This window comes from Arvicanthis niloticus, chromosome 15 (assembly GCF_011762505.2).
Source record: "Arvicanthis niloticus isolate mArvNil1 chromosome 15, mArvNil1.pat.X, whole genome shotgun sequence".
NCBI lineage: Eukaryota > Metazoa > Chordata > Mammalia > Rodentia > Muridae > Arvicanthis > Arvicanthis niloticus.
In genome coordinates, this window is record NC_047672.1 from 29,345,038 (window position 1) to 29,366,261 (window position 21,224).

Here is a 21,224-nt window from a genome sequence, read left to right on the forward strand (position 1 = left end):
AGGTTTAAATTGAAGATTTTCAATAAAAATCCATATTTCAGGTAACTTCTTTGACTCATTTAAGTTCTTGGCCAAATTTCAGATATTTGATTTGGCTGTCATTTCAGATCAGACACACAACAAACTCACAAAGATATCTACTAAGTGTAAGGGGTTGGCATTTTCTCATGGTTTTTTCTTGCTTGGATTTTTAACCAACAGTTTAAGGTTTTTTTTTTTGAAAGTGAGTTTAGTAAAAACTAGATCTAACATCTACAAACACTCCTCAGGAAATACTGTTAAAGAGGGCATAGAAAGATTGCCAGATTAGGGAGTTTGCAGTGAAACAGTGTCTTCTAGTAACCTCAAAGCTATATAAAGTCTCACAAACATGGCCACCCAAACATTGAGATGAACAAAGATGACACTGATGAACCTGCCAAAGTGGATACAGAAAAGCCCATAAGACTCAACTCTGCACAAAGAACTAAAGGCAACTGAGGAACACCGGAAGCAGAGAGGTGGTCTTCCACAGGGAAGAGCACACTAAATGGTTGCTCAGGGCCAAATGGCTAGCCCTGAAAACATGTACGAGTCATATTCTATGGGCTCAATAGGTTATACATAGAAAGATATATGTGTATAATAATGCATGTATGTATATAACAACAATTAGTGGAAAAGAGGCCATGAGCTTGAAGGAGAGTGGGAGGTTATATAGGAAGGTTTAGAGGAAAGAGGAGGGGAATGATATAATTGTATTATACTCTCAAAGCCAGCCAGCCAGCCAGCCAGCCAGGCCGCCAGCCAGCCAGCCAACCAACCAACCAACCAACCAACCAATTAAATAGCTAATAGAAAATTGAGAAATCTAGTTCAGTAGACAGTTTCCAAAATGCTGAAAAGGAAAACAACAACAACAAGCCAGCAACAACAGGCAAAGGATGTCAGCCTACCTTTGTGGAATCCTTAGTTGTTTTTTTTTTTTTTCTCTCAAGATACTTTACTATTAGTACCTGATATATTGCCTGAATAAAGACCCTATGCCAATTCTAATACTAAAACCAGTAATGTAATTGCTTAGTTTTAAAAAGCATATATAAGTAAGTAATCTCATGTTTTCTTCCTATAGTCCAACATGTTTCACATATTCTTAGGAAGTATACAGGCCAGACTGATACTAGAACAGGAAGCTTAAAGTTTAATTGCAAATGTTGAATTTCTTAGGATTGAAAAAATAAGGTATTAGTATTCATTAGTTTTTATTTTAATTTTTATTACAAGTAGAGACAAGAAATAACTATTAATTTGAATGAAAAAATAAAATAAACCAGGCACAAAAAGAAAATTCTATCTAATTCCACCTGTAGAGAGTACCAAAACCAATGACATTTCTAGAGACAGAAGAATGCTGGTTGCTTGGGGCTGGGAAAAAGAAAGAATAATTTAATGGATACCTAGGCTTTCCATCTTCAAAAGAGAGAAAAGTTCTGCAGCTAGAGGATGGTGGTATTTGTACAACAACGTGCACAATATGTGAATGTACTTAAAGCCCTCGAACGTCCCATTGCGATGGCTGAAACAGTAACTAAGAAGAGTGCCATTCCTAGGCAATGTTCCTAAGAGGAGCAGAATCTGAATTCTTCCAACTTCACGTGTTTTATGACCCTACAGGCAGCAGAGGAGGGGTCAGCACGGAGCTGCATCACCTGTCACTCTTGTGAGCCAGGCCCAGTTGAAGTGTGGTTGTGTTTTAAGGACAGTGATTATGTAAGCCTACTCAAGTGCAGGCAGAACCCCTTGACGTTAAAGGCTCAGGAAATAGATGGACTGTTGTTTTTTTGTTACAATAACACCATAGCTTCTTCAGGTCCATATGGCCTGACAGACTGAAGTGAAAGTTTACAGAGAAGTTACTCACAAGAACTTGGGGCTTCCTAAGTGGGAAGGAGTACTGAGAGGAAGAGATAGAACAAGGAGAGAGATGAGAGAGAGAAAGAGAGAGGGGGCATGGAGGCAGATGTTCACATGTCTCCACCAGTCAAAGATAGTTTTTATACCTAGGTTGGGTATTGGGTTACACTTCTGATTGAGCATTACCAAACTTATAAATCCTTTGATTAACATTTTTAAAAAATCGTATAAAAGCAAAAAGGAAAGGGGGGGCATGGGACAGGGGTGTTCTAGGGAGGGGAAATGTAGAAAGGGGATGGCATCTTAAATGTAAATAAAATATAAAAGAAAAAAAGTAAAAAAAAAAAAAAAGAACTTGGGGCTTCACATCAGGCCTCAGTTATTATGGTTATGAATAAATACAACCTCCCCTGTGCCTGAGTTCCCAGGTCACATGGAATTTGGAAAGCTGTTAAAGTTAAGAGCTCAAAAATCTAATTTCAAATGCAATACATCAAAGATCCCTTGACAGTGAAGTCAAGTTAGTAAGCAGACTGGCTCAGCCATCAACGGGGAGGATAAGAGACACAAAACAGGACACAGACTGGGGCACTTCTCATCAAGACAGTGTGTGTGGGCAAACATTGCAGTGCAGTGAGAATCCGAAGGAAAGTGATCTCAGAAGGAAAGGAGCTTGCAGGAGGCAGGAGAACACAGACATTAGCAACTCACTGGAACAGGTGTTGTGCATACATTAGCTGACTTGATCCTCCAAGCAATCCTACTGGGCTTTAAAATATAGATGATATGTTAGCAATGTTAAGTACTTTGCCCAGTTCATCTCTTGGGCGAGGCTGGGACTGAAACACCAGTCAGGCAAGGAGGTACAGAATCAGGTGCTGAGTCGGCTTCAGTGTTCCACGGGTACGGCTGTGTCAGTGGAGAGAAAATCAGAGCATGGTGCTGAAGAAAATTTTGTGCAAATGAGAGGAATTCTGGCCAATGGTGACACTTGTGGCAGCCATCTGTCTGTGGGTGACCTATGCTCTGCTTTCCAGAGAAGCTGGCACAGTGACATATGCAGAACTCTTGTGGGGGGTGTTTCTCCACCACACTTTCAAGATTTCTGTGAAAATGTAAAAGGCTGTTGGACTGAGCTAATGCGTTAATTGGGCTTGTGGAGCCTCTAACCAAATGACATACAATGGTAGCGTTTTAGTTGCACTTCCTTCTGAGACAGACTTGAAGGAAGCCCTAACCATCCTCCTGCCTCTGAAAACTGTGTGAGCAAATGTTTTTCTTATAAAGCCAGTCTCCAAAGTTCTTATTATAAGTATATAAGGGGAGACTACAAAGTCATTTTCATTTTGTTCATAAAATGTATAAAACTTGAAATTAAAATGTAGATTTTCTTTTTCTCATTTTTGAGATGATTTCACTGTACAGACATACTTGCCATCAACTTTAATTCTATTATTTCTCTAAAATATGTGAGAGACTATCTTGTAATGCACATGTCAGGAGACAGCTACCATTGGAGGAGGATGTGGCCACTTTGTTCTGATTCTCTGTCCTAGCGGGTTCTCACTAAAAAAAAAAAAAAAAAAAAAGAAGGAATTTGGACTGTATTAGAAAGAGGCCAGGACAAAATTCTGTATAAAAGACAAACACCTAAAAGTATGTGTTCTGAGTCTGGTTCAGAGTCAGGTGAAGTATATGCCTACTTGAAAAACAACCCTTCCAGAACCATAGGTGGTATAACTTCTCAGAATGAGAAGTTAATGTTAATGTTCTCAGTAATGAGAGCCACACATAGAGGAAATGGTGTTTGACCTGGCACCACCTCCTCGGTGTCAGGCTAATGACTTTATCATCTTCCTTTCAGAAGCTTTCTCATTTGGAGACACTCTGTGTTTACAGAGAGGCCTACTTACACTGCTTATCACCACCACGCTGAGGCTCTATAATATAGAAAGTCTGATAACACCTCCCTCGCCTTGTCTGCTATGCACATCACACTTTGCAATACCCTCATCTTTACCTACCACACGCTGTGTTTGAGTAGCAAGGGAGGGATGTGGAGTCCAAAGAGGTACAGACTACGCACATGCTGGAAAATAAATGATAAAGAGAAGAGGGGAAACCCTGACTGCAATTAAAATGCCACAGTCCTTCACCGCGTCCCAACGCTGGGTAATACAGACACTTCCAATAACTTTAATCTCTAAGTGGTGATTGTTGGAAAAAAAGAAATCAAGTTTGCGGGTTTTTTTTTTTTTTTTTTTTTTTAAAGACAAGAGGAAAGAAAATGACTTGTCATATCTGGCTGGTTTAGAAATATAAAATCCAATTCTGAAGAGGCAGAGATAAGGAAAGTGCAGTGGAAGAGCCATCAGCTTAGCAAACACTAAATAATGAACAATGCAGAGACTGTCCGGTGTGATAAAATGCTCTATTAGAGGGACTGTTTTTAAATGAGTGATAATTGTGGCACATCCACAGTGAAAGGTTATTGAATTTTTATCTGCAGAAGAAGCTTTTGACAGACTTGCCAGAAAAGTCACCTACAAATAGCACCTTCTTTAGATGAGTTTGTCCAAAGGGGCTTTCTGGCGTGTAGCATCTTTCTGACATTTGCAGGTTTTTGCTTTTCTCAAGGATCAGATCAGATAGTCTGGGTTTCTATGAAGCACCTGGGTTTTTCATCAGCCTTATAGAAAAGTCCCCATTATTCTTCTTTTCATAAAAATTGAATTAAGTTATTAGGTAAAAACTCAGTCAAATCTACTCAGAATTCAACAACCAGAGTTTAAAGATGTTAGTGCCCAGAATTACCACTATTAACAAGCAACATAATACCCTAGAGACTCATACCTGACATATTCGTTTTCCTTACATGAACATAGAGGTCTTTTACACTTTTCTGAATAATTTGTAATATAAATTATATTCATAGATTTAAGATAATAGAAGAAATTTTCATTGAACACATGACAAAGAGTTTTTCAAAATAGGTCCTCTGGGGACCGCAGTGGGGAGAACAGGGCTAGCCACAGTGGAGTGATGCCAAGATCGCTTCTTCCCACACTTCCTTTAAGTGCACATGATGCAATCTAGGCAGCCCAGGGACTCAGCACAGTCTTCACCTTGTTGCTGTAACTATGGGGCACAGATTAAGAATGTCCCTGTTTGTTTTCAGGTTAAGAATGTCTCTGTTTATGTGGGAAACAGAAGCATGCTGGCCTGGGTTTTGAGGTACCCTTACCACAGGTGACTGCTAGATATCCTGATACATTCAGAAAACAGATTTAGTCACAGGTTTTTGTTGTTGTTGTTTGTTTCTTTGTTTGTTTTACCTCGGGCAAAAGGCCAAATTTCTGTGTTCCATGATCATACTTGATTAAACTAAGAGAAAAAAGGCTGGCCATTAGTAAAAGCTGCCAACTGTAGCTTGAGGCAGGAGTGTGCAGTTAAGAATGAATATCTATAAAGGTCCTTGAAACCACGAAGTGTGCTCTCACTGTGGCAAGTGCCATCAATGTCATTATGCTGTCCTTTGGGGCTGTTAGATGCATACATGTTCACACACACGCACGCACGCGCACGCACACACACACACACACACACACACACACACACATCTCTGGTAGTCTAAGAAAGGTCTGCGTCTACTATTGATGAACACATAAACTTTCTGAAGTATATCCTGTTTAAATTTAAGATGTTAAAATTAAGATTCTACATTCAATCCTACCCAATGAAGGAGATTTCTTGATGTAAGCAGCCAGTCCCTCCTCCTTGCCACTTCTTGAATACCTTGTCAAGATTCATCTCTCTTCACTCACTACATATCCTAACACAGCTGAACTTTGTATCAAAGGTGAAAAAAAAAAAAAAAAAAGAAAAGAAAAAGCATAGCTTTCTCGATGGAGTTTGTTAAGTCATGAATTCACATTGGTTCTTGGGCTTACCTCAAGTTTAAAAGCACCTAAGTCATTGATAGGAGCCAGGATTTAACAGTACAATGTGTGCCTTCAGGTCCTGTCTGTCACTGTTCCTCACTGTAACATCTGGACCATTTGGCAGCCAAATTGACCCCTTTAGATTTAGTGCTTAAGCTGTGCTTGACAGCAGCCATCCCTCCTTACGACTCTGAGGGTACTACCTTATCTCCAGGGAATTCACACCCTCTCCTTAGGCTGGCCCTGAAATTTTAGCATGCCATTTTAGAACTTTTTTATTTTCCAACTTCTGCCTCCCATTTTTGCCAGAGATTTTCATTTATATTTATTCTTCCTGTTTCCATTTTATAGTTTTGTTCTGCAGACACAATCATTCAGCTAGAAGTTCCCAGCAACCACACTTAAGCATCCATGATATTACCATATTTAAATAAAATATTCCCCTTATGGATACAAATGCTGGCACTTTCAAAGAAATAGCCACATAATTCTTTATGGGCAGATACTTAGAACTTCATAATTACATTGGAACGCCCACAGCACTAGCCTCCTCTAGCTCTGAGATTGATAACTGCCTCCTTACAGAGTGGGAGGAAGCTCTGGTCCCCAGTCAGGACTTGGCATTACAAAACACCAGCAGACCGATGACAGGGAACTGGCTTAGGTGTTCAGAACAAAGACGAGCAAGACACATTCTAGACATTACCTTAAAAGAAGCTGTGTGGGGACAGGCAAAAGTAACCATAGTTGGGGAGCCACTCCTGTAGGAATGCCCTAGAAGGGGAGTAGCTCTTATGCATCAGCAATTAGGATTGGTCAAAACAAAAAGGAACATGGGGAACCTGAAAGAGGACTCTGAAGCTTGCCATTAATCCACAGTCAGAGCACACATCACTGAGAAGCAGACAGCAGCCCAGGCAGTTGGTACTCCTTATGACTCCCAGGGAAAGGATTATCTCCCTTCCTGATGTCAGCAGTTAGCGTCCTCAGAACCAAACACTCTGGCCACAGCAGCTTCTATACTGGTCTTTTCTTGTTATAAATGTCAATGAGTTTATAAAAAACCAACATCATACAATTAATGAGAAAAAAAAAAGAGAAAAATTATCAGCTAGTGCTTTTGTCTAAACAAAACACGATTAGTTGTGAAGTTGGGTATAACATGGCAGTGAGTTTGGATGTTATCTTAATGAAAGAAAGGCTTATACAGGAGTATACTCAGTGTTGATTAGAGAGGCTCCAAACAAACTCATAGATGGTCAGTGGGTGGGAAAATCATGAAGGAAATGTCACCAATGGTAATTTAATTTTCTTAGTCAACATCATGGCCATGAAATTAAACAATGACTTTGTATCACCAATAAAGGAAGAATGACAGGCACGGAGATACATGATGAGTTCATTTTAGCAAATAACAGCTACTGACGCCAGACAGCGATGATGGGACTAGAAAACCTAAGTACAGAAAGACGATTAGAGGAGCTAAGCACACAGGGGCTGGCTCAGACAGACTGAGGTGGGATGTCTGATAACACTGCACAAATATTTGAAACTTGTAAATACTGAAGTAGGAAAGGAATCACCATACAGAGTTCTAATTAAAAAAGAATCAGATGCAATTAGGACAAGGGGAATGCTGGCTTAATGGTTTAACAAAAGCAAAGCTGAAATGGAACTATATCCCAGGGGACACTTTTATTCTCATTTGTGCCGCAGCAGACTAGCTGGGAGGTTTGCATCTCATTTTTATTTACCATCAAGGCACAAAAAGACCAAGATAGTGAGCTTTTACATGAAAAGGTGCAAATCCACGTTAGAAAGCATTGAAACCTATAGTAGGCACTATATGGACATGTCCTGGTATGCCACACAGCCATGTGGACATGCAGGTGTGGTTGGCTACCTCCACCATTCTATCCACATTTTTCAATGCTATAACTGCCTGGTACCTGATTCTATATTCATTTAATAGTTTTGGCAACTAAAGCCTTTTGTGTTAAGGAAAACCTTCCTGTTCTCATTGAGAACATTTAGAAGTATAAAAAGAATTCCTTAATTTTCAACCATTTTGGACAACAGTCAGGCTAATAACACCTAAGTTAAAGTGAGTCACTGTGCCGACTCTTGTGACACAAGCAAGTATCTTATCTCAGTGGCTGGTGTTTCTGCCTATAAAGTGGGATTATGTCAACAACATGCTTCTAAGAATAGAACCAGCAAACCTCCTGCAAAATATTTCTTATATACAATGAGGCTATAAAACTAGAGGAAGAAATGTTTAGGGGCTCTAGGTCAGTGGTTCTCAACCTTGACTATTTGCTATTGAAAAGCCAATGCAGTTCTAATACGAGCTGAGGTTGTTGGCGCCCTATGGACTTGGGGTACAGCACAATGCTCAGGCATACTCTGTCCCTTGCATTGATTACCTCTGGAGTGGTGCCCAGCTCTCCTACTGATTATAGCTTATAAGCTGTCAAGTGTGAGAAGTGCTACCCAAAGTGTTTGCTTGGAAGTAGATTTTAATTAAATACTACACATTAAAATCAGATGACAATGCAATAAAAATGACTATCTTAGTGATGAGACCCCAACATGGTTTTGTTTGAAATAACACAGTTGTATGAATCCATCAAATGCTATTAATACACATGACAGCTAAGTGGTGGCGAGACCCCAATAAAATGCCCTAAGCACAAAGCCCTATTCCTGTCACATGGAGCCTTTCTGAGTGGCCAGTTATAATCTATATTGATAACATCATTATTTGAACTGAATAGCCAGTTATGAAAGTATTGAACTTAGCTAAACATTTGGCTCACAATAGGTCCATTCATTATGTGTATATTTAAAAGGTCACTAGAAAGATTAAACAGGCAAAGCCACTTTGTGATGGGAAAGTAGAGAGTTGATCTGGAACTCAGAAAGAACTAGCTAGAGAAGATTATTAAATGAATCGAAGGCATGGAAAGTAAATTGAAAATAATATTAATGATAAGTTAATGGTGATAACATGAACAGTTCATGGGAAGAAAATGGTATTATGTCAGGCAGTTTTCCTTTCTAGAATCCATATGCCCAGACTGATCAAGAAGATATCAGACAGACCCACAGTGAAGGACATTCTATAAGTACCCAGCCAGCACTACTCCCTCAAGGCAGCAAGGTCATCAAGAGCTTTAAAGTATGTATTTTAAAGTCTCTGATGTGAATAAAAGATAACATCGAAACCAAAACAAAACAGAAAATGGAGGTGAGGGTGGGGAGTAAGAGGGATTTGACCAAAACATACTCTATAAGTATGACATTTTCAAACAATAATTGAAAGCAATTAAAAAATCACAAGGGAAGTCTAGGAAACCATTTGTCTTCATGAGTCAAAGGAAACTTGATGTGTACATGTACTGTGATGTCCTGGGGAAGCCCAGGACAGAAAATGTATACTAGACCAAACCAAAGAAAATTGAAACTATAGACTTTAGTTAATAGCAATGCATCAGTATTGGCCCATTAGTCAAGATAAATAGTCTATCTCAATGGAAAATGTTAACAAAGAGGGGATATGGGGATTCTCTGTACTGTCTTTGAAACTTGATGTCTAAAAATACGAAACCTTTTTTTTTTTTAACTTTAATAAAGGTGGACTTCGGAGCGTCATGATGGATTTACTGGCCTGACATGGTATATGACTGCCTTGTTAACTGTGGAATAAGTGTGAAGAATAGAAACGAGTCAGTAGTGCAACTTGGGTCTTAGGAAAACCAAGAGGAAATATGGGCCATCCTATAATATCTGACAACAACATAAAAAACAAAACAGAACAGACCAACCAACTGAATAGTGAAATAATTAGATTACAAGATAAGTCACCTGGGGTTGTACAAAAGAAAGAAATCAAGTTCCTGCAACAGTAAACAGTGGGACATCTTTGCCTGGCAATGATGGAAGAAAACAAACACCACTAAGCATATCATAGCACTACAGCACTGAAATGTGGGGTCAAGAAGCTGGTTCAGTGTGGGAAAGGCCCATGAGCAATTTGGAAAGAGAGGATGGATTTCTATGAGAAATATGTCTGATAAACTCTACTGTTGTTTCAGCTTAGTCAATACATGAAAAACCTTCATGGATTTAGGATAGAGAGGCATACTTAGGGGTTTTCACAATAATGTTTCCTGAGGTTATATGATCACCCACCCCTTCCCTTTTAGCATCTATTAACACCAACAGAAAAAGCAGTTTAGAAAATGCAGGGCCTAAAACGTACATCTCTTTTGGGGAGTGGTAGCAAGTTTCCAGACAACCATTTAGACAGTTCGAGTATGTTGCAAGGGCAGAGTATACAGAGTGCTACTGTTAGAAACATCCACCAGTGGGTAGGATGACGAGCCACAGCCATGCTCAATAGAATGACCCCATGAGGAAGTCAAGTGGTAGAAAGAGGAAATGATATAATAACTGAAATAGCCATACAGGTGGTGGCTAGTGTGGCACAGTGCAGTATCTAGGTATATTACATTGCATAACAAGACAGAATTTCTCAAGTAGAGAATGTTTGTAACAAAAAACAAAGGGTGATGTATTAATATTGATTACAACTCAGATGAACTACAAAAGAGATATATGTAGTAATTCCATGCACCTATGACACAGATATTTTGTTGAGGCATGAGAAGAAAATGGTGATCAAAACTAACCAACTGAAGATGACCTTGATCTTTTGACTCTTCTGCCTCTACTTCCTGACTTTTAGGATGAGAGGTTGTTGTTCCAATCCCTGTTTTATGGTGTGCTAGGGATGGAACCCGGTTTTTGTGCATGCTAGGCAAACGCTCCAATACATTTCTAGCCATTTACCTACATTTTAAGGAGAAAAGAATGAGTACTGAAGTTTTGAATAGAACTTAACACAGGAATAAGGGACTAAGCATACAGTTTAAGTAGCACAATGCAGTATAACTGAGAAAGTTCTAGTCCTAGAGATTTGAACAAAATCCAAGATAGAATGCAGGTCCCCTGTTGGAAAGCAGCCTGGGCAGAACATGCCCAGGAGTCTTCTTCAGTTCTTTGTATTCTACATTTTAAAACCAACATATCCATATGGAGAGTAGAGAAATAAACTCATGCATAAACAATCAGCTAATTTTCAACATAGAAAAGACAGTCTTTTCAACAAGAGGTGTGAAGAAAATGAATAGCCACACACTCAAGATTGACACCAAACACTTATATCCCATCAGTCCCCAAAGCAAACTCGAAATAGACTAAAGAGTTAATTGAGTGGACGATATGGACCTATTAGAAGAAAACAGAAGAAATGTTTCAGAACACTAGGATGGACAAGGACTTCTGGATAAGGCCCTAGAGCACAGGAAACCAAGACAAAAACAGACAAGTGGGATTGCATTAAACTTAAGCTAAACCGCTTCTACAAAGCAAATAATCAAGAGAGAGCAGACAGCCTATGAAATGTGACAAACAACACATGTAATAAAGGGTTAAAAGACAGGATGCATAAGAAATGCAAAAAGGTGAATAGAAAAAAAATGTAATATACCTAAATGGATATTTCTTAAAAGAAAGTATAGTAGTTCAATATCATAAGTCAAACCAAACCACAATGAGATACCCCTTCAGTCCCAGAAAGGTGTTATCAAAAACATGAAGTGCTGTTAAAGAAACGGGAAAGGTGAAGGAAGCCTTGTAAACTGTTGATAGGGTTGCACATTAATAAAATTGTTTTGAAAAACATGATGAAAGATCATTTTGAAATTAAAACCAGAACTAGCATGTAACTTGGAAATTTGTCTCCTGGGCACAGGCCCAGATACAATGAAGTACTAAGTTAACAAGACATCTTCACACCCACGTTCACAGACTCATCAACCATCAACTGATGAATGGACAAGAAAACAACTAGGTCTGTCTGTCTGTCTCTCTCTCTGTCTTGCTCTCTCTGTCTCTCTCCCCCCCACCCCACCCCACCCTATGGAGAGAGGAGGAGACTATTTAGACATTTAAAAGAAAGGAATGAATGAAAGTTGGTCATTTGCAACACCATGGCTGATGTTGGAGATCATCATACCATATGAAAGAAATGAGCCAGGCACAGGAAGAAAACACCACTCACCCATATATCTAGACCTATAGAGGTTGATCAGTAGATGCTGGGGGACAGTGATCAATCAGTAGATACTGGGGGAACAGTGATCAATCAGTAGATACTGGGGGACAGTGATCAATGTGGAGAAATAGGTACAAATGTGGTGCTGGAATTCTCCACACTCACTGGACTTTGCTTAGGTTGCTTGTTGAAAAACCTGTGGTTAATCACCAAAACTAACTTGGTAGAAGAAGAAAAATGACTCCTGCAGTCTGTCCTCTGACCTCATACACATGCTGTGCCACATTCATGTGCACAGGTGTGCACACACACACACACACACACACACACACACACACACACACAAGCCAGAGGAGGAGGCCTGGAGCTGGAGTTACTGTGAACTGCTTGTTCTGGTGCTAGGAGCCACACTCAGGTCCTCTGTCAGAGCAGCGAGCTAGCTCTCTGAACTAGTGACCTATCTTTTCATTCTCCTACTGAAAGAATCTTAAGGGGAGCAGGTGTACTGAGAGTTGAGGGAGAGAATATACCCTCAGGAGATGAAACAGCAACTATGTATATGGAATGTACAAAAGTAAAAGCAGTTTTCTGCAGTCAGCATCTGACCCTTTTGCATGTAAAAAAGATGGTGTTTACAGGCAATAGAAAAAATATTACCCTTGGAAATGCCACTCACTCTGATCTTCTGAACCATGTATGACCAACCATACTTGGCCACCAATAGGGTGATACTTTCCTCAGGAGGCTATGACATGTTTCAGGTGGATGAAGATCCTGCTGTCCTTGAATAAAGAGATGCGTACTGTGAAAATGACTTTCTGCCAGCTGTCTCTAGTCCATTACAGCTGTAATGTAAGTTTAATGCAACCTGACATTCACCATAGCAAATAGTAACCAGAGTGTAGAACAAGAAATAAGCCTGAATCACACCCCCATCCCCACCGCCACCTCCCCTACCATCTTGCTAGGTTATCATCTTCATGCTATCTAGTCTCTTGGTCTGGAAGTACTCAAGATGCTGTAATCTTTTGGTCCACTTTTCTAGACAAAATAAAAGAGCTGTCCTTTATTACTGTAGTAGAGTCACACTGACATGGAATGATCAAAGTAGGTGGTTAGCAGAATCTTCTTTGATCAAATGACAAACATCAATGGGCATGTCTCTGGGAAATCACAGAGCTGACAAGTGAGGGTGAGCGGGGCTGACTGCTAGCAAGATACACTAGGTTTGCTTGGGGCTTTGTTTTAGCAAAGGCACCAGAAGTAGTGATTACAGTTCACTTGGGTTTTGAACCGATTTTTAAAACACTGACAGTTAGTTAAATCACTCACTGGGTGGAATAATCACCCTGAAAGGAACTGAAAGGGTGCAACTTGTATTATAAAATGGAACTGAGTACACGAGACATAGCACTAATGGGTGTAGAGAAGATATCTTTGTCAGAATAACAGAGATGATTAAAGATGTGAATTAGACATCATCTCCACTGGGTACTCTCAGTGACATGAACACAACAGCTAAATTGAGCAATTACAAAGTTAAGTGTAACTCCGAGAGCATCTTTCCTCCTTTAGAAAACAGTTAATGCCAAGTTAGCTTAGTCTGTCTGAATCACACAGTGACTAGCTTTAAAGGTTACAAACTGCTTTGTCTTGTGAAACCCACTGAGAATGTACAGACTATAAGTCCAATATGCTGTGCCACTAGAAATTAAAAATGTATCATAAAATGTTAGATTATTATATATGTAACTATAATGTATACATGCATGTGTATATATCTCCCTCTACATCTACAGCTATAGCTACAGTTATAGCTATGCCAGCAAACAAGCAGATCCCTTCTAACTATCACTGAGAAAGATACCTGTATTCACAGGAGCCACAGGAAACCAGGAAAAGAGGCACCTGGTCCCTATTCAAAGCTGTTGCAGTTATCAAAGAGAAAATTAGCCTTGACTTTTTAGAGAGAGGAAGAACAGAGTGGGTCTGGGAGAGAAAAAGGTGGATTTCAGTGGCTGCTTGCAACAGAACTGTGATTGTGGAATGGTAAAGTTGGAGTAGCCTTTCTCAGACAGCTCTTTTTGAATACTGTTCAAATGTAATACCATGCACAAACTACCCCAAACCAGTACATTTTCTATTTGTGCAGACTTCTGAGAATTAACATTTATAAATAGATAAAAATATTTTACATGAAGTGTAAGTGACTTTTAAGAAAAAGTCAAAGCACAGGATATGATTCCTACCCACACTCTGCTTCCCCACCTTCTTCTGCTCGGCCCCAGCTGTGGGGATGAGGACGTGCTCAGCACCAGAGGGCACAAGCAATGAGCCTGCACGGGATCTCATAGGCTCTGACTCTGGGCCTGTGTTTCAAGGAACAATTTAGTGAATTTCATCCACTCCCTTTCCATTTCTAGGCTGCAACTGTGATTACTGGAAACAACTTCTCAAAGGACACTGATAGTACGTCACTACTCACAGCTCACAGTCATGATAAACACGGGTCACTTCTCCAGATGACCATCCAACTGCTGGCCTGACAAGATGATCTCTGCTCCTTACCAAGTTTGCTTTTCCTACTTCTGATTTAATCCCCCACTCACACATCTAAACTTGCTTTCTTTTTTATCCACACTAGTTTTCTTCAGTCTCTATTTTACATCATACATACTCTTGAACCAGTGCTTTTAAAGCATGTACTAGTGGCCACAGTGATGTCCTAGCACTTGCTGCTCTTGCAGAGAGCCTGGGTTCTGTTTCCAGCACCTATATGGTAGCTCATAGCCACCTATAACTCCAGTTCCAGGGAAGCTTTCAATTTCCTTGTCCTCCACAGGTACTAGGCACACATACAGTAAATACACATAAATGTAAGAAAAACACATATACATAAAATAAGTCTTCACAGAAGCACTTGTTCTATAGTAATTAAAGTTTATGTGCCTTAAAGTTTTCTAATTATTTTTCTTTGAAGCATTAGTCCTTGATATAAAAAGGATTCTCATTTTCATTTAATACCCTAATTCTTAACATCTTAAAAATCTGTAACTGTTATCTCTCAGCTCTCACTCTTTTTATTCTGAATAGCTGTGGTCCTTATTACTTCTATTTTCTATTTCAGTCCCTTCTACTATTCTCTTTTTGGATATGTTTTATTAGCTTTTATCTAGTTAGAGAAAGAATGTAGCTATGCACTCAGGCTCTAAGAGAAGTTGCTGGAAGGAAAACAAAAGGAATTGCTTTCTGTTCTTGAGACCCAGCGTTTCCATATTTCAGAATGCAGTGTTTCTAGGATTTAATATGGAGCCCTGTGACATGAGCCTTTTCTGGCTCTTCCTACTCCACAGAGGGAAGCTGAGATGAGTTCTTCCCCCAGAATCTCAAAGTAAGAGAGATGTATGAACAAAATTCAAACATGGCTCTGACAATCTGGGGCATACTCCATCAGATGACAGGCAACACACTCATATTCCAAAGAAAAGCGCTTGGACCAGCTCTGCAATCATCTGGCAGCTGCCACCCTCCGAAGCACTTACTCTGGGATGTAGAGAGGTTGGAGAAAGCTGACTTTGTTCGGCCAGCCAGCCATTCCAGGCTTTCGTGCATGTTGGCCAAGGCTTTGAGGTCACTGACGTCACGGAGAATATCTTGTGGAGGAATGAGTTTGTCACCAAGGTTTCCAATCAGGACTTCAGACTCCTTGCCAAAGGCTGCCCTAAAAAACAAACAAACACACCACACCTCACTTATTGCTTGGTAGAGGATGGGGACAGGTTTTACGCACTTAGTTTAAAAAGAATCTGAAGCAAATAGAATGTAAGCATTGATGTCTGCTGTAGGAACAGATGTGTCAGGCAGACACAGTGCATGGCTCCTCTCACTCACTGGGTTTCCCCAAGCCCACTGTCTTCAGACTGCTCTGAGGGTGAGGAACTTACATGGTATAATAAAGGACAGGTCAGCAAGGGACTCTGGAGACACCTGGCTCAGACACAGCAGGGATGAAAATTTCCATTTTTTTTTTTTTAATGGAGAAAGGGGAGAAGAGAGGGAGAGGGAGATAAAGAGAGAAGGCAGGGAGAGGCTGCTAATATGAAAAGAGATCACTAGGAGTTAAGTCACACATGTGGATAAGCAGAGCTAACACCAGAGGAGGCTCAAAGGGGTGCCTTGAGCCTTTTCTAAGTCCTAAGGCTTTTTAAAACTCAAAGCAGCTTAGTGAACAGATGTGGGGAATCCATTTGAATGGAAAAACATAATTTAAGGTTTGAGTAAGCAGTGGGTAGTAACATGAAATACAATTTAAAAATTCTCAATGGATAGACACTTAAGATCTAGTACCAGAGACAAGCAGAACTTAAAATCCAGCACCAGATCCAACACTGTGACAGAAACCCTGTGGTGAATTGTGTGCTGGTAAAGGCATCTGACACTAAGTCATTGCCGATGAGTAACGTCATTCCAGCAGAAGGAATGCTCTTGAGGTGAGTGGCTGATGTGGGTATGTTGTGGTGAAAGGAACACTAGAGCACACTAAACTGTACACATGAAACTTGAGTGTGTGCACAGACACTACCTGTGGTCTGAGAAAAGGCACTGGGGGGTGGGTGACTGACTCTCCAGATGCCACATGTCTAACTAGCTTTCAAGTGATGCTTGGGTAAAAATTAGTGTCCAGGTTTCTAAGTTGAGAACTCCAGGTATGAAGAAACCTTAGTCTGTTGATTGCTGAAGATGTGATGCTGAATTCCCCATGTGATACTTCTGGTAGTAATGGCATCAACCCTTTCTGAAGTAAAGTGAAGATCAGGTAAGGTAGTTTTGAAAACTTTTCATTGGGAAGGTATCAATAATAATGAAAACACAATCTCTATATGGCCATCCCCCAGTTTCACCACCAGTAACTAACAGTTAACTGTGTTTCTTGTCTTCATCTCCTGCCAGGGATATTTTAGCATATAATATAATGCTTAAACTGCTCAACAGAAACTATCAATTTTAGTTATTATTTTTCTTAGGGTCATTGAGAAGACTAGTTATTTATAAATGACTCAAGGTATGTGCTGATAAGTGCACTTCAATAGGTAAGAGTGATCAGTGAGAGCTAAGTCCCAAGGGACAGTATTACAAATGGAACCTTCCAGTAGTACAGTTACTGTAGAGGTGACTCCCTATGACAGAAACCCCTGATCTCCTACCTAGTGCTCCTTATTCCAATCCTGCCTAGCAAAAGGCCCTTCATATTGTTGTGGTTGAAAATATGCCCAATGATTAATTATTAATTAAATGATTACTTAATTAAATGATTAAACAACAATCTCACTAAATCTCCCCATCCCTCTTGCAGATGTGGTTCTGAGTACCATGTGATACGAAATCAGAGCTGTGTAGGTGACAACTGTGTAGTGATCATGGTGGACAAGGACCACTTTTGTTTATCCCCTGTCTGGCATGCAGCCATAGCTGCCAAGATACAGAGGCTCTTCTTAGACATCAAGAGACCCTGCGAGAGGAAGTCATTGCTAAGAATAATGGAGCCTAAAGATAGATGGTGCAAGCATACTTCTGACATCACAGGTGCCACATTGCAGCCCCAGACAATACACTTCTGGGCTTCTTGTCAGAGAAGAGAAAATGAAGGCCTTATTGTTTGAGCTGCTGCTATTTTTACTTTGCTAGTAGTTGCTAAGTACAATTTGTGACTGACACAATCATCTAATTAGCATAAATGAGGTCATTCTTAGAAAACTTCCTCTGAATTTGGCTGTCCTTAAAAATCTAGTTACTAGGAAAAGCAAAACTAAGTCTCCTTCATGATGTGAGAACAGCAAACATCTATAATATTTTCCCTTGGGCCAGGCTGCAAATACCTACTTTTCTTAATATGTCCTTATAAATCAACTTTCCTAGCCCCTTAATCACCTTTGAGAGATATAACACAAAGTATGTCTCTGAGCTGGGAGGTGACAAAGCAACAGGGGAAGCAAAGAGCTTTGAAAGCCAGGCTCGGAGCCATTTTTATGCATGCAGGTCTAACCCTGGGTGGAATGTGACAATCAAGACAAGTGTATTTATGCAGAAGTCTAATCCATGTGTGCAGGTCTGTGGGCCCCAGGCACTGCATGCTGGTCCTCTTGCCTCTGGATCAGTGACATTTGCTTAACCTCCTCAGACAGGAGAGCAATAGACTTAGAAAAATACAAACTGCCTCATGTTGAATACATAGCAGACATCTCATTTGACAGGAATCTATAATCACCCCCTAACAACCTGGAAGATGCATAGAAACCATGACATGGAGAATAACTGATTGACAGCTATAACCATTTCATACACAAAATCATCCCTTTGAGGATTTGTGTATGTGTGAAAGAGCCTGGTGGAAGGGTTTTATGTGTTAAAATAACCTTAGCACGATGACTGGCTGCAGATTTATTTTTTAAACTCTCTGATTTATTAAATTGAACCACATCAACACTATGGAGTCATTAGAAATTATTCAACAGAGAACTCTTAATATCACAGAAACTGTTTGGTGTGCCTTATTTTTAGTGATGATATGCAGTTGGTTCAAATAAACTATTATTATACTGTGTGCACAATATATGATAGAAACAGAATAATGCCATATATGGATCTAAAGAATATTGGGTATCTATTTGCCAAAAAATGTCAAGTAGGGAACTTGAACATTCTTTTGAGATCTTCTGTATCTTCCTAACTTTCTTCAGCGAACATGAGAAGACATTTAAGTAGGCATGTTAGGAACCTTGGAAAGGGAGACAAGAAGGCACAGGAATCACAGACACTAGAATGATATTAGGAGGAGTCTGGATGGCTTGTGGCTGGTCTTGAATTGTGGCTCCAGGATGCTAAAGAAGCAGCCAATGTTTCTGTAAATATCTCACTACCATAATGATGGCTGCTGACAGCTGGATAAGAATAATTGCCTCTCTCTAGATCTGAACTTTTACAGGTTTTATCTTCTACTTCTTTTGAAAGAACATTATTTAATGAAGATATACTTTTGAATGCTATAGGCAACAGAACAATTATGTTGAAAACATGATGTAACAGGTACTTGGTAGTAACAGGTCCTTATCACTGTACCCACACCCACACCCACATACACCCCCCCCCCACACACACACACACAGAGCCAGGGACAGAAAGCAGAAGTCATAACTCTTATGTTTAAAGAACTGATCCTTTGGGGAAAGCTCCCTTCACAGCCAGATGGCCAACAAGCACACACAGTCTATGAAACTAAAGAAGTGAGTTAAGCTTCTTAAGCTTAAATTTTACCACACTTAAAAAAAAAAAAACTCTAAAAACCTTGATCTGACAAGGATTCATTTAAGGGAATTTTGCCAAGAGTATTAAATCTGTTTAACTTAATTTTACCACACAATTATAATCTTTAAAGAAGTCTATCTGACAAGAATTCATTTCAAAGAATTTTGCAAAGGATGCACAAAATTGTCTCCATTTAGAACTTAAATAATTCTGTTATCTACTGAAAGGAAGAAGAAAAAAATCTGCATTTTCAGCAGGCTACATGGAATCATGAAAGAAACATCATAAATGGTTTCAGAAGTGATTGATTTGAAGATTTGAGCTATATCAGACGTGACACATACCCATTTCTGTGTCTTTTCTTGTGCTTGTTCCTTGAATCTTTCCCCACTATTTCCCAGTGCTGAGCTCAGCTTAGAGGTAACCATCCCAGATTGTGGAGCATGTTGCCTGTAGGACAAGGACTATGGCATCAAAATAAGAACAGGGAGGAGCAAAGACCCATGCCAATGGCTATGTAGATAAACAGACTCCTTTCTTCTTGGACCTAACAGTGCCAGGTTCACATGAAACAGGCACATGGGGTATAGGGTTGCCTTCTTTGCCTGAAAGTTTTCTACCAGTCCCTCTGTTAGGTCTATTCAGGGTCTTATTTACAGCCACAAGATCTTGTTTAACAATGTTGTTGACTAAGAATGAAACAGCACATACCTAGCCTTCCTTTCTCTAGCCATACTCTCAATTCAGATGGTGCTGGCAAGGTATAACAGTGGAACGGCCTGGGCAGAATCCAGCTCTTACTAGTCAGGAAACCACTTACAATATTGCTGTACCAGAATTCTTGACCCAAAGACCAATCATATTGTATCCCTTAATAACAAGGAAGGATGAATCTGGGGGTTCAGGATTAAAAGTAGAAAGAGTCTCTTCTCTCATCAGTAATTTCTGTTCTTTCCCCCTCAGATTTGTGCTAAGCCAGTCTTGGTGGTGCCCAGGAAGGAGCACGTTTGCTGGAAGATACAACAGTTGCTGCGTTTAGTTAGAAGGAGATGTGGGTATAAGATAAGAATGATTAAGAATGAGTAACAGCGTAGATCTTTCTAGGATCTGTAATTCATTCCTTCCTTTTCCGTGGTTCTGATATATTTTGGAAGAATGTAGCATAACTCTTGCTCACTGTTTGCAAGATACTCAGGCTCTGAAATCAGAGGTCTTGGTAGAAAACTGAAAGGCAAAGAAAAAGGAGAAGCAGTGCATTTTCCCCACAGTGGTCAGTCCTGTCCCTCATAGACATGGCTGCCTCTTCTGTGTGGTTCTCTATCCCCTACTGTATTCTTCCTTGGGCTCTACTAACATGTGCCCCTTCTGGCATTTCAGCTATCAGGTGGTGTGGAGGTCTATCATTACTGTGGCTAACATTAACATCTCCTGTGTGGTACTCCCATCCTCATTAACCCTGGGAACCAATCCCTACATTGTGTTCACTATGATTTAAGTACATGAAGTGGATTGCCTGAGTTGCACTTTGATGTAGGTAAGATTCAATACTGATACCCATATTAATGCTAATGAGAATTAATTAGGTTCTTTGACAAGGTGACTGAGTGTTCTGTTGTGTAGGTAAAGAAAGTGAAACATGTTAATATAATCTATTAAAAATCACTGAGGAATTATCTGGAAGAGATTTAAACTGATGAAAGTTATAGCAGGCCAGGTCACCTGCCTGGATTCCTAAAAATACTGACTGGTTCTTATAAGATGTGACAGTGACACTTCCATTTTCACACTTCTGCTCTTTACAACTGCTAAACCTTCAGCCTTCTCAAACTTCTAATTTGTCCTTGTCAAAAATGATGGGGATAGAATATCACTGATGGTTCTTTAATCAGGTTTTCAAAATTTGTTTTTCTAAAATCATCTCAGCACAATTAAGGAAGACACTTGAAGTCAACTTGTGGCATCCTCAT

General features: G+C 39.9%; 1 protein-coding gene across 2 annotated transcripts in view; it reads right to left on the reverse strand.

Annotated features, from left to right (window-relative positions):
• Positions 1–21,224, reverse strand: part of Exoc4 (exocyst complex component 4) — a 711,678-nt gene that overhangs the window by 101,033 nt on the left and 589,421 nt on the right. For both annotated transcript variants that reach the window (XM_034519115.2, XM_076913572.1), the window contains exon 14: positions 15,498–15,676. In XM_034519115.2, coding sequence (XP_034375006.1) covers positions 15,498–15,676 — 179 coding nt within the window. The remainder of the gene's footprint in view (positions 1–15,497; positions 15,677–21,224) is intronic.